The 13,624-nt window shown below is 40.1% G+C and overlaps 1 protein-coding gene across 1 annotated transcript in view; it reads right to left on the reverse strand.

Annotated features, from left to right (window-relative positions):
- SLC12A1 (solute carrier family 12 member 1) overlaps window positions 1-13,624 on the reverse strand; it is a 42,497-nt gene that overhangs the window by 17,035 nt on the left and 11,838 nt on the right. The window contains exons 8-17 of the mRNA XM_071441501.1: window positions 12,688-12,799; window positions 12,075-12,202; window positions 9,273-9,357; window positions 8,386-8,537; window positions 6,695-6,802; window positions 5,829-5,952; window positions 4,826-4,927; window positions 2,965-3,120; window positions 1,177-1,276; window positions 981-1,092 (exon numbers count right to left, since the gene is read on the reverse strand). Coding sequence (XP_071297602.1) covers window positions 981-1,092; window positions 1,177-1,276; window positions 2,965-3,120; window positions 4,826-4,927; window positions 5,829-5,952; window positions 6,695-6,802; window positions 8,386-8,537; window positions 9,273-9,357; window positions 12,075-12,202; window positions 12,688-12,799 — 1,179 coding nt within the window. The remainder of the gene's footprint in view (window positions 1-980; window positions 1,093-1,176; window positions 1,277-2,964; window positions 3,121-4,825; window positions 4,928-5,828; window positions 5,953-6,694; window positions 6,803-8,385; window positions 8,538-9,272; window positions 9,358-12,074; window positions 12,203-12,687; window positions 12,800-13,624) is intronic.

Raw genomic sequence — 13,624 nt, forward strand, 5'->3', positions numbered from 1 at the left:
CTTGCTGAAACTTAACTTTAGGAAGCTGCATAGTCTCAGGATCTTGTTGGGATTGGTTCTATGCTTAGTGAGTTCACTGGGAAATCGAACAATAATTATAGTAGGGAAGAATTAGGACCATTCATTCTTTATAGATCTATTTGATTTGGGAAGAATCACACGTGGCTCTTCCTTACTCTGTTTCTGCAGTGTGGCAGCATCAAATGAATTATTCCTTTACTGCTATAGAGGAATACATTATCTTGGCTGGACTGATTCTATTATCTAAATTCTGCAGCCACATTTAGTGCCATAAGCTGTTGTGGTTTTTTCCTCTCTCTCAAAATTAAAAGGGCACTGTAATATTTAAAATACATTTTCTCCCTACACTACAACTCTATCTATTTTTGTTCTGTCCTAATGAGAGACTAGATCTCCATCCTCTAAGATACATCATTTGCTGTGTATTTATATCTAGAAATACACTTTGCTCCTCTCTTTAAATCTCAGAAGAGCATGTTTATCCTCAAAATTAGCATTGTAAAAGTTTTGGAGGAACCACTGCAAAGAGAACTGAATTACTTGCCAATCCCCACCTCTGCAAATCAGTGACAAAGCTGAAAATAGAACCTGGGTAATTTGACTCTCACACAGTAACCCTTCAGATTTTGTGGTTTGGGGGTTTTCTGTTTTCTAAGCCTAAAATCTTTGCTTGTAATGTTGGTTTTTTTTCCCCTTTAAACCAATTTTTGATTCACCTACTGTGAACTTTGAAATGCATCTCAGTGAGGCATTTACCAGCGGGCTTTGTATCAGCCGATAACTTTCGTGTCACGAATTATGACGAAATTGATTCTCAGTGCAAATCTCTTTGGTGGTGTGCACAGCTGCCAGTCAGCCCCAGCTGGGAGCACTGTGTGCTGGGTGAGAGTGGGATGTGGAACAGAGCCCTGCAGCCCCACTGGTGCTGGGTGTGCAGGCTGTGGGCTGAGTTCCCTTACCGTGTACACCTCACAGCAGATACACAGCCCGTTGTTCTTCGTGAAGGCGTGGGTGATGTCCAGCAGAGCAGGCCTGACCATAGGAGCTCCTGTTAATGCTAAGCACTGGGGTCTGGTGGGGAAAAAAGAGGTTGTGTATAATTGGCTGATGTGCAGATTCAGGACAAGCCATTCTACTGTTCACTAGAAATCTTACCTGAAGTTTTTAACGTGGTCCTCCACTGTCGTTAAGGCCAGAGCGCTGTCTAAGGCATTAACAAAGTACAGAGCCTGGGTAGAGGAGCCCCAGTTTACTTCTGCATATGATAAAGATAAATAATGCACATTAAACTACAGGCTTCTCCTTACATTCTGTTGCAAAAATGAGCAATGGTGTTCTCTACGAAGAGCAGAGTATATTCTCTTGTACTTCATAGATACAGATCTGTTCTTTGTGCTTCATAATAGAAGGGATTGGTTTTGCTTGTGTGATGCAGAAAACCCCATGCAAGTAAATAGTTTCATTCTTTATTTAAATGTTGTAGGGAATGTTCTTCCCCTGCTTGAAAGCTGTTTTCTTATTTGCTACGTTAACTTTGTGTCCTTCTCCCATTAGAAAATGGACAGCCCCGAGTCGTGTATGTGGTGGGGAATTCCAGGACGTGCAAATGAAACCAGTAGGAAGGAACATTGCTGGTGCCAGTTTGCTCTGTTCTACTGTATAGGCCAAAATTTGGTCTCCAAAGCCCATTTTGGCATATACACATTTTCTCATTATTGTGCAGCTGTTTGGTCAGTGCAGATATATAAGAAATGTCTTTCTATGCTTTGAGATCTACATGAATGCAGATTAAGTCCTGTTATGCCAAGATACAAAGCAATATTAAGTGCAACTAAGTGGAGGTTTGTGTAAAGTCACCTTTTCTGAGGAATATTAGTTTTTTCTGAACCCTCCAGTTGCTGGTAAATTACTGCTGAACAAAAGTCACTCTCTTAGCAAGAGACAGAGGGCTTTTGTACAGCAGCTTCAGCTAATTTAACCAAGCTTTAATGTGCTGCCTTGCATTAGGGACCCTGGCAATATCCAAGAAAAGGGTAGAAATCCTGGAATGTTTTTGACAACTGACTGGAGATGGGTGTGCTTTCCTGCAGCTGATGATACATTTACAGGGAGAGAAGCACAGACCATCCCAGTGGGTGTGAGAGAGCACAGATAGGAAGGACAGGCAACAGCAAGAGAAACAATAACACAGTCTCAGACCAGGTGTTGCTGTCCCAAGATAACTCCAATAAAAGTACATCTGTTGCTGGGAACTGTGCTTCTTTTATCTGTTGGTTTTGTTTCATGTTTTCTGCTGCAGAAGTAATTCAGGTGGTTAGCACCTAAATCTGGACCTGGGTTAGTTTTGTCCTCGATATGAATAGCCAGACTGTCTGGCTGGAACAGGACACAGGTTTTTGAGGACAGCTCCTGTGATTTGCTGAGCTACTAAGTGTTTTTTTTCCAGCAGGAAAGTGGGCCCATCTGTCTTGATTTATGGGGGAATTGTAGGGAGGTGCTGGAGGATGATCAGTTCATAAGTAATTCAGCTTGCATTTTTATTGTATAATGGGCAGCAGGTTTACATTTTGAGTGAGGACCCAGCATGAGTCAGCTTAAGAGCACTGCAAAATTCAGGTAAGGTTTTGTGCGTGGGTGGAAAAAAATTATGAGTGCTACTCAAGTAAAAGCCCAAATGTCATAAAGATGTGGTGGGAATAAACCAGTCTGCTGGAATGTTTACAGAAAACCCTGAACCACGCTTGAGCTGCTTGTTAAACAGGCAGTCACCAGACTATCAACTTAATCTGTGTTACATGGAATTTAACAGGATGCTTCGGACTTCCCTCTAAATAAAGATAGCACGCGAAAATAATTTCTAGTTCTGTTAGCAGAATTAATTCCTTTAAAATCCAGTCTAGCAGCACAACATGTACATGTAATATTAGTGGGGTTTGGCCTTACCTGGCTTCTTATATGTTACATAAATATATAGGAAGAGCTCAATGGCATAAGTGATGAGAGCTGCCCACCAGTTGATGACAAACATCACCCCACAGCACAGCAGGGCTCCAAAAAGTGACACCCACATGTTATAATATCTGAATGCAGGTCTCCAACCTGTTTAAAGAGAATTGAGGAAATTGGAAGAGCATAAAATATATTGATAAAATGGTGATCCATGATTTTTGTGGATAAAATCCCATGTGCAGTTTGTTTCAGGCTCTGTCAGAAGTAGCTCTTCTGTTTAAAAGTATTTGCAAAATTAAAGCTTATTCAGAATATTTTAGGACATCAGAAGGAGATTACCTGTAACTCCAGGTAATTGATGATTGTATACTTTTGATGCATATACACAGAACTTATTATCAGTAGCTAAACACTTGCTGAGAGGAGTATTTATCCCAATACTGTAAATTCACCTGTCTTAAACTTGGAGATTGCCTGGCCTTGTGGCAGAAAAATAAAATCATCTGCAACTGACTTTAAAAAGATATTATTCCTGCTGCTTTTCAGCTGCAGTACTGATTCCATCCCCTGCTACCAATTAAAATGATGAGGCAAGCACTGAGCCTTCATGATTTGCAGGTCTCTGCCGGGTGTTCCACAGAGCAGACTTTGGAGAGGGAAAAAACACAGAAGATACAAGAGGCTGAGCAACCCCATCTTGGATCCTCTTTATAATGAGGGGATAGGAAGGACCTGCTGGGAAGAAATTTTCTGTCCTGCAGCCTTGCAATTATTGTAATCTATCATTGTGAATTGGCAGAAATTAACTGGAGGAAATGAGAAAAGGAAAATGGCTGCAGTTCTGTCTGAAATGTTAAGCAGTGGCAGAGCAGAGTCAGATGTAGGCAGATGAAATCTGTAGAGGTAATTGGCACTCAGCACCAAGGCTGCATGGAGCAGATCTGCATTTGTTCAGCTGTGCAGGTAATTAGCAGAAGTGCTCATCTTTTCTGCCCTCTAAACAAATGGCACTTTACAGATCTATAGGAAGGAAGTTGATGCAGGCATTTATGTCTCTACTACAGTTTCTTCACACTGGAAATCAAAAATGTATTCCTTGCTTCTTGAGTTGAATAACTAATTCATAAAGCAGGAAATTGTCTTTCCTGTGTGCCAAACCAGTGTTGCTCAGCTGATTGACTTTATTCCTGAAGGTGTCACCCCTTCCTTCATGAGATGGTGAGAATCATTCTGCTGTGGCAATGCACAAATCTGACAGCCAGAATGTTCCTTTGCTGCAAATGTAGTGGGAGGATCTCAAGTTACCCCTGAACAGGACCTCATTGTGCTTCACAATTGTTCTTTACAATTCTGCTTCTAGGCACTGCAGAGCTGTGCTGGTGCTGTTTGATGGACCTGCTCTTGCTCTGCATGTTCCCCTCCAGGCAGCATCACTTGTAGCACTGTTACTGTGCTCAGGAATCTCCCTGAACGTTTTGCTGTAGGTTTGGAGAAGGGAGTGATGATTCCCCACTGTACCTTGCAGCTTCATTGGCCAGAGTTGCCAATGAATAAGCTTTTACCAAGAAGCTTTTACCCACGCATTTTTTAATAGTAAGGGGAAAAAAAAATCACTCCGAGGAGAAATTTTTTCTCCAGTGGGATGCACCTTTCTCATCCTGTATGACTGTAGGCATTGTAAGGACTTAGAGCCATTATATTTTGGAGATAAATAAAATATCATGTTCAATAAGACATCAGATCACATAACTTAGATACTTTATGCATACTGCAATTTTCTCTGACATACAGTCTAAACCTTCCAGAGATCAGACTATAAAGCCCATATTTAAATCACTGCTGAACACAGACTCACCTGGAGATTTTGCATATGAGGCATGAAAGCAGGAGAAATTAATCAAAGCATATGAAGCCAGGAAGAAATTGGAGATGATGGGAGCAATGGTATTCAGTTCAGCTGCAAGACACATACACAAGTCAGACAGAGGACCAGTTTCCTGGGCTGTTGGCTAGCTGTTTCCTAATGATGCATTAAATCTGAACATTGTCTGCATTTATCATCCAGGAAGAGCTTGGGTATTTTCATGTGTTACTAATTTAAGGCCACCTTGATCTACCTTCATTCATATGAATTATGTCTGCTTATCCTGATTTTAATAACATCATGTGCTATGCAGTGTTATCCTTGATACTGTGATTCAGCATACTGTCTCTTAATGATGTAGATCTGATGTAAAAGTTCAGAATTTTAAATACATAATTGACAGGATGGATGCATTTAAAACAATACTTGTAGTTACGACTTTAGTGGGATTCTGAATTCTCTACTAGACATCCTATTTACTTAGCATAAGAGTTTGAATTTCAAATCTTAGAAAAACTGATAACAATCCCTGCACCCCTAAATGTGGTAGCTGGGATTTTCTTTTACCAGTTATGGTAAACTGGAATTTGCTTTGGAGCTGGCTGTGGGAAAGGCTTGGGCAGAATAGGCTTCCTAAGTATTACCTCAGAGCTATGTGCAATATAAACTGGAAAACCATTTTCAAAGATTGTGACTTTGCCATTTCTGATAGAGTTCTGAGCACTGCCCTCTTCCAGCAGAGTGAACAGGAATTGCAGCTACTCCACACTTGGAGAATGAGGCTGTGGTGGTGGTGGTAAGTCACTGGAATCCCTGCTGCTTTCTTTTTGCCTTCATTAGGAATAGTGGAACTGCTACTGGGACTTGGATTATGTTTATATCAGAGCTTACCCGACTGGAAATTTTCCAAACTGCAGCTACTGATTGTATTATAGTGTGAGTTTGTGTCATTTCAGAGCATGACACTACGGCAGCTGTGTAACATTATACAAACCAATCAGAATGAAGGCCATGGCGATTGCAAAGGTGAGGACATATCCCCTGATAGGCTCGTTGTTCTTTCCATATCCTTTGGCAAAGAATTCTAACCCTTTGTAGACGTTGTCCTTGCAAAGAGCCTGGTAAGAAAATCAGCACATAACTCTATTAAGCAGCACTTTCTTGCAGCAGCAGTCACTGTCTGTGAGTGGCAGCTTTCCAGGCTTTTGCTAAACAAAAGTTAAATCTCAGTGCTTCAAGTACATCAACTGCTGTGGCATATGAACGTTTAAATAAGGTGATAAGACAATGTGCTGCTGGGTTATTATAGAATCACAGGCATTTAATGCTTATTCAGTGCTTTAAATGAAAAGGTAATTAAATAGCTAAATATAGTCTAAATTGGGAGAACTTGAAGCATAAATCAGTGGCTTGATTTGATTTGTACAGCTTATCTCTCCCATGCTCTCTGCCTCCAGTCTGTCCTTGTTGCTGCTGCCCAGACAGCTTCTGGACAGTCTGTTAAGAGCACACCTGACAGCACCTGAGTCTTAGGGATCTGAGGGCTCCTGTGCTCACAGGGTAGCTTTTTGTAAGGAAACAGAAGTGGTCCTGAAAGTACCCTTGAAGCTATTTATGTCAGGCACATGAGTATCCCTGCTCCTGCAGCAAAGCTGAGCTCTGACCAAAGGAACATTATCTCCCTTGTATGATGATAAGACCTGTCTTTTTCTGCTGAAAAACACTCTACATATTGTTTTCCCTGCCTCTTCCTGCCACATGTGTCAATGTTGCTTAAATATACATTACATTTGGCACACAGAGTTCAACTTTGTCTCTGAAGTAAAACCAAGTATAGGGAAATGGATGGTTTAATTTTACCTGGAAAACTTTGGGTGCGCTGACAAGAGATGCTAGAGCTGATGACAGAGTAGCTGAGAAGATGCCAGCTGTTATGAGAGGACCAAAGCCAGACACCATGCTCATCACCTTTAGGAAAAAAAATGAAGGTAAAAAAGAATAGGCTTGCATTTGGATGCACTTTTTAATGACAAACCCATTCAAGTGCTCTATGTGTCTCTGCTTTTCATGGTTCTAAATTTAATCTGCTACAAACTGTACTATTATTTTGGGTTTAGTTAAAAGCAATGGAGGCAAAGCCAAATTCTTATTCAAATATGCAGCTGTCTGCTGGGGCAGATGAGTACTCTGAGATTTCCTCACTGCCTTTACTAACTGATTGCTGTAAGTAACAGCCTCTACTTGATGAGTAAATAGCTTGTAGCAGACGAGAAAGTGGAAATGGCAGAAAAAAGCTCCTATGTATGAAATGTGGTTGGAGGTACTTTATTTTGTTTTTTTTTTTTTCCTTGTTTATTTAATATGGCAAAAAATGAGAGAAAATGCCTGCTGGAGCTACAGTGCTGCCAACAGTAGTGATGGTCACTGTCAGGGTCAGGCCTCCCTCAGCCCACCCAGGAGTGCTGGGCTGGCCTCGGTGACTACTGCAGTGAAAGGGCTGTTGAGAGGCACCAGGCAAGGAAAGTAAAAGATGGATGGATGTGATTGGTGGTGTGTGGGCAGTACTTCAGGAAAGAAACCTGTGCATCCTGAAGATTTGTCAGATGCAGTCATACCATTTTATGGCTGTAGTCTGGCAGGGGTAAATGTAAGAAGTGAAAATCTGTCTGGCTGTAGGGAGGTTACTGATTTTAAGGGGTACCCTGAGTGTGGGCAGCTGAACTGAGGTGGGAGTAAGGATGGTAAATGATCAAGGAAGGAAGGGAAAGTAGTCTATGAAAGGGACAGCATATCCCTTTCAAGGTGGTTCCCCAGCCCTGTCATTTAGCAGAGCCAGCTGGGAAAAAAGTGAGTGACTTTAAAAGCTACAAATGACTCGTTGAAAAGCCTGTGCAGGTGGGTGGTGAATTCCTCTCACTGCCCATGAAGCACAGGGGCTGAACAGAGATCTGGGACCTGTGGTTGTCAGGCTGCAGAACTGCTTTACTTTGATGCTTAGCCTAAGTTTTATTTTGAAGAATAAAAATGGCAGACCGTCTCTGGCCTAGGAGAAAGACTCCATTACTTCTCACTTGATTTTTGCTCTATTTTTGGATACTTTTTTTAAAGAAGTCAGAACTCTGGTTTTTGTACTGTGTCTCGACCCGACCCTTTAACTGTGACCACAGCACCCCTGAGGTAAAATCACATCCATGTATCAAGAGCAGTGAGGTGAATTCCTTGTCTAACAGGAGTTCCTGAGATCTCTGTTAAGTCTGGGCTTTCAGTTTGAAGATGTTGTAACATATACTGCTGCATGGTACTAGTTAAAAGAGGAGATAAAGGCCTTACCAGAGGGTTAGGAAGGCTAGTGATGGGCAGTGTGAAGGTAAACATGCAATGCAGGGGATTTTTGTCTTTCATCATTCCTATAGTTTACTTTTTTAGATGAAAGTGGTTGTCCTGTTGTAGTTGTCTGCAGACAACAGTTTTGCATGTTGGTACTTATGTATTAATGCATTGCTTATTATGCTAATATATGCTTATATGCTAATACGTATTATCACTAAAACCTGAAAATTATTCATCAGCCCATAATCACATGGCTGACTTGCACATCTGGAAAAATCATAGCCTAGGCCACAGGCAGATGATCCATTGCAGCTCATTCCAGGTACAATTGTATCATTGACATTCCCAGTAGCATCTCTTACAACACAGGAGGCTGTGGAAAAAATGATATATTGTTATTTTGCTTCACTGTGATATTGAAAGAATGTTTTTGTCACACTTTGACTCCTAAACTGCACACTTGTACAGCTGCTGCCTTAGATTCATCCCAAAGAGCAACATTTTGTGTTGGGCAGGGATTTTTTGTATGCTTGTAATGAGAATTTACCTGCATAATCCTCCAACACATTTCATAGCTTTCAGTACAGGCCTCCTTTTCACTCATGCCCATTTTGTTACCTCACAGCCACTGCTGTAGAACATGGGATTGTGTAGTTCCTTTGACACTGGCAACTGATTTCTATCTTTGACATATAGTACAGAAAATGTGTGTATTACCCTGTTCCTGTGATTCTCATGAGTGTTCAGTAAGAAGACAAGCAGAAGCCATGTGAAATTTCAGTGTGAACCAGGAACAAAAGATCAGCAGATTGATCAGAGGTTCCTTTGATCTTTATTATGCTCATGGATACTATATGCTGGTGGGCTTTGTCAATTATTCAAAAATAACCAGACAAGTTACCTGAAGGTCCAGCTGCCAAATGGGGACTTTTGTTTCCACTGATTGCTGCCTTTTTTTAAACCATTATTTTGACATACAGTAAAATCAAAACTACTGTCTCTCTAAAAAATAAATCCATGGCATGAAAAAGCAGTGAGGCTAATCATTCACTTGCATGCCAAGCTCTCAATCTTAACTATACAAGTGAAGCAGAGGTTCCGTACTTACCTGCACATATTGCAACAGCAATGTAAGCAATTGTGGTGATCAGAATGGCCAGCATTGTTCCCTGGGGTATGGCACTTTGTGGGTCCTTAAACAAAGCAGTGACACAAGAAACACTGTGAGTTGTGTGCTGCAGCCTGATTGCATTTGCATGCTGGGAGTTCTGCCACAGTGTGGTGTGAAGATACCCCAGAGAGCAGATTTTTATCACTCTGACCTGAGCCACATTTCTGGTCCCAGCACAGCAGAGCTCCTGTGGTGCAACACTCCTACCCTGCACGCAGGAAGGATATTCTGCAGGAGCAGAGCTCACATTTATAGCAACAGAAGTGTCCTGAGGTCTGCATTTCTTGAACTCCAAACTCTTTACATTGCAATTGGCTTTATCTTAATGTTTGATGGTGTTGTGAGTAAATAGTTACTGAACCATCAGACCCTTGGGGATGACAAGATGGCACCATTTTTGGTTAATTGGTGAGATAGATGGAGTCACCCCATACAGAATACAGTACTTCTGTGCTTTGTAACCAGTAATTGTTAGTTGGGTCTTCAAAACAGCTACTTTCTTTCACTGTATTGACTTAATTTAGATAATTTAATGAGGCTGGGTTATAATGCTTACAGACTGGCTCACAACAGCATCAGCTTTGATAATGCAACTGTAAGTAAGAGTCCAAAGATCTGCACTATACATTTTAAAGGGATTTTTTAATGCTAGATAACATTACAGTTTAGGGTGTTTGTTTATGCTAGGAAGAATTTTTTATGAATTTTCTCCTTAAGTTGGTTTAGCATGGTGTTTTCAAATCAAAGATTTGTTGAGTGCATTTGAAGTCACAGGCTCTTTTTAACTATGCTTGTTGCAGGGTGAAAAACCAAAATACAAATTTGGAGTTTATTGTGAGGCATACATGAATTGCCTAAGTGGATTAGTAATTTATATAGTTTTTAAATAAGGTAAGGATTTATTGAGCTGGAAAATAATTGTGGAGTCATTTCTGCTGCATAAGAGCCTTTGCACTCAGAGCATGGTGACTTTATGCAGTTCTGATGTGCATGTTCTAGGTAATTGTTTTTGTGGAATCTTGTGGTTGTCCTAAACTCTGTTACATTACATCTTAAGGTTAAAGGTTCTTGCAACTTAACAACTCTTATGTTTTATGCTTTCAAAATTTAAACCCATATTTATTATGCTCTTAGCACTTTAGGGGCTAAGCCCCACTGAAGTCAGTAGGAAGTCAATAGGAAGCTGTCCCTATAAGGAGGCTCTGGAGTAGGGCACACTTGAGTGTGTAGTGGCTGCAGGAGCATGGACAAAGGTGTTTGCAACAAATTCTAAAGAAAATTTGATTGGTAAATTTTACACTTTTTAAACACTCCTTAGCTTGTATTTTAGATTCTGGAGAGGCTGGTTAATTTAATTAGACTTGTCTAATGCATCTAAACATAATCAGTGGAGAATCTGCTGCCTGGAGGACTTGGTTACAGAAGTCAACTTATTGTGAGACTGAAACGACTGCAGAGATCCAGTGGGAGCACTGCTTCCCTAGGTCTGCTCAGACTGTTTCAAACAGCTGATCAAAGAAGTGCTGCTGCTCTGGGAGTCTGCCATGCAGACAGAGCACCATATATGGCAAAAGAATTATTTTTGTTTGATAAAAGGATGGAGATTGTGTGAGGCTGGTGCAGTCTCACTGGGCAGAAGTACAACGGTTTTTGGTTTTTTAATTAAAAATGGCATCTCATTGACGTTATCAGTGGCTCAGGTTCTATGTATTTTTTCTGTGCTTGGCTTGAAAAGCAGTCCTCTGAAAACAAAGGAGCTGAGGCATGCAGCTCAGGGTGAGGAAAGGAAAGAGAATTGGCTCTCAGGGGTGGTAGGATCTGGTGAACTTGTGACTGCTGTACCAGTACAGAAATAGAAGACCTTTGGTTGAATTCTTTAAGATTTGCAAGGCAATGGATTTATAGGATAAGGCCAAATAACTTCATTTGACATGCTGGGGTTATCGAGCTGTGAGTCTTGTTGGTGACTTTTTTTCCTTTATTTATTTTGGTTGTTTTTTGAGTGTTTTTGTCATGAAAACTAGAGAGCACTCAAAACTAAATTCCTGTCTCTAATTTATCTGTGTGTTTAGATACTAGAAATTCCATCTCCTATAACTGGTAAACTGCAAGAGGAGAATGGGGAACTGACAGACTGGCCACAGCAAGACAACTGGGCATCCTTGGACCTCCTTTACCTTTCTCTTCAGACTCTGTTTTTGGTCACAGCTGCATCTTGCAGCTTTTCCTTTGTCCCAATCCCAAGTCAGTATTGCTGCTCATTCTTGCTTTCTTTAAATGTTCTGTTTGCTCTGCCCTTGCTATAACCCTGAATATGAAAAGCTGGTCTCCACTGATTCTTGTGAGTACAAACATGAGCTTTCCAGGGATGCTTTTTGGGATGATGTTTGGACTGATGTTTACAGAAGATGAGCTCCAAGAGATACATGTGTAATTTCTCTTATAGCACGTGCTGCTAATGGACCATTAATGATATATTATTACAGGTTATTGAAACATGTTTTTAAATTATATAGCAACCCAAATCTAGCTACAGTAATTTCTTTAAATACCCATAATGCATTACAAGAGAAGTTGTGAATTGATGTTTTTAAATAATAAAGCAGGTACGTAAAAGAGAGAGCTTAATTTGGAAAGCAAAGACATGATTTAAAACTGAATAGAGTGTTGATTCATGATTGGTTTTCTTGTTATTTTTCCAACCTATGGCTAGTATGATGAAGTTCGTGAAATACATACTTTCAGATCTCCTGAGATATTGGCTCCTGCAAGAATGCCAGTGGCAGCTGGGAAAAATATGGCAAACACTGAAAAAAATCCTTCTCCACTTCTGAAATCTGGTCCAAAGTTTTCTGCAAATATTGATGCTGCAAATATAGTGAGAATGAAATATAACAACAGGATTTGATTCCAATGTTACTTAATGAAGGAGGTAAGTCAGACTTTCACATCTGGACAACTGGGTTTGAATCTGTCTCACATCACATCACAAGCAAAGTGAATTTGATTTCCTTAGTCTGCTCCTCAGAAGGATGTGCTTGTCTGCATCTCAGAGCTACAGATCCATGCTGAAGTGACACCAGTGTCACTGCAGCACTTGCTCTTAGCTCTGTTAAAGTTTGTCTGTGCTCTACTGCTGTATAAATGACTCAAGCTGCATCTTACTGTGCTGTCAGCTGCAGCAGCAGAGACAGACTCAAAATTAGAGATGAAATCCATTCTCTTTGTTTGCAAGCTCGCTTAAACTTGGGCAGAAGATTCTGATCTTGTGACATTTTTCAGTGGAATCCTTAGCTTACTTAAGTCAAAAGAATGCAAACATAATTTAATGACAGATAGCAAGGTTGCTTACCTTGGTAATTAAAAAAGCCTCTTGCCTTCTTTTCAGTGTTGGTAGGAATGACTGTGCCAATAAAGAAATTTACAATGGCAACAAGGAGAACAATTAGAAGAATAACTTGAGCCTATTAATAGAAACAAAGAGATTCTCCTGTAGTTTTTAACTTTGTTGCTGTGGAGATGACTATATAGTAAGTTATCTGTATCTGTTCCCTATAACAGGTTATTAATTTCTATAGTTTTTGGAAATACCATGAGTCAAGATAGCTGAATCAGCTAATGACAACAACAGATGCTTTTTACTAAGGGGGTAATGAAATACAGAGTTATAATTTAATTTTAGATTAGCTTCCTTACAAGAAAAGGCAAAATAGAACAGCTAATGCATTAGTATCAAGTATAAGACATTTTTATATTGTTATAATTTTTTCTTAGTTGCAGGGCATTGTCACTTCAAAGCTTATAATATCAAATTGTTTTCTGATCTCTTTTACAAGTTGTTCTAGTCTCCATCACAGCAAAAACAAGGGTACTGTTGAACCTGGTTTCTGGACCTGATTTCAATAGCTGTATTCCACTCTCAAGTATTTCCATTTGAATTTGCATTCTGACCTTTTTCACAGGTGAAGGAATAGCAGAAATCATTAGAGATTAAAGAATGGGTAGCAAATAGAGCTCTTCTGCTGAGTAGGGCTTGAGAGAGTACAGTGATAAAACCATATATTGTTTTTGCTACTGTTTATTGTATCAAGCTGCATCGAAAATAAGGACAAAAGGGGCATGTAGACAAGACTCTAAATGATGCCATGAATTATAAAAATGAGTATAACAAAATTGTCTGCAAAACCCAAACTTCCTCTTTGCTTTTAAGTGTATGTTCAAGGAAGAGTTTAGAGTAATTGTGCTTTCATTGAATGTAATGATTAAACTGCTATTGCTTTTAGAAAGAT

Source organism: Agelaius tricolor, unplaced genomic scaffold (assembly GCF_023055355.1).
Source record: "Agelaius tricolor isolate 1412-34295 unplaced genomic scaffold, bAgeTri1.0.p SCAF_16, whole genome shotgun sequence".
Classification (NCBI taxonomy): domain Eukaryota; kingdom Metazoa; phylum Chordata; class Aves; order Passeriformes; family Icteridae; genus Agelaius; species Agelaius tricolor.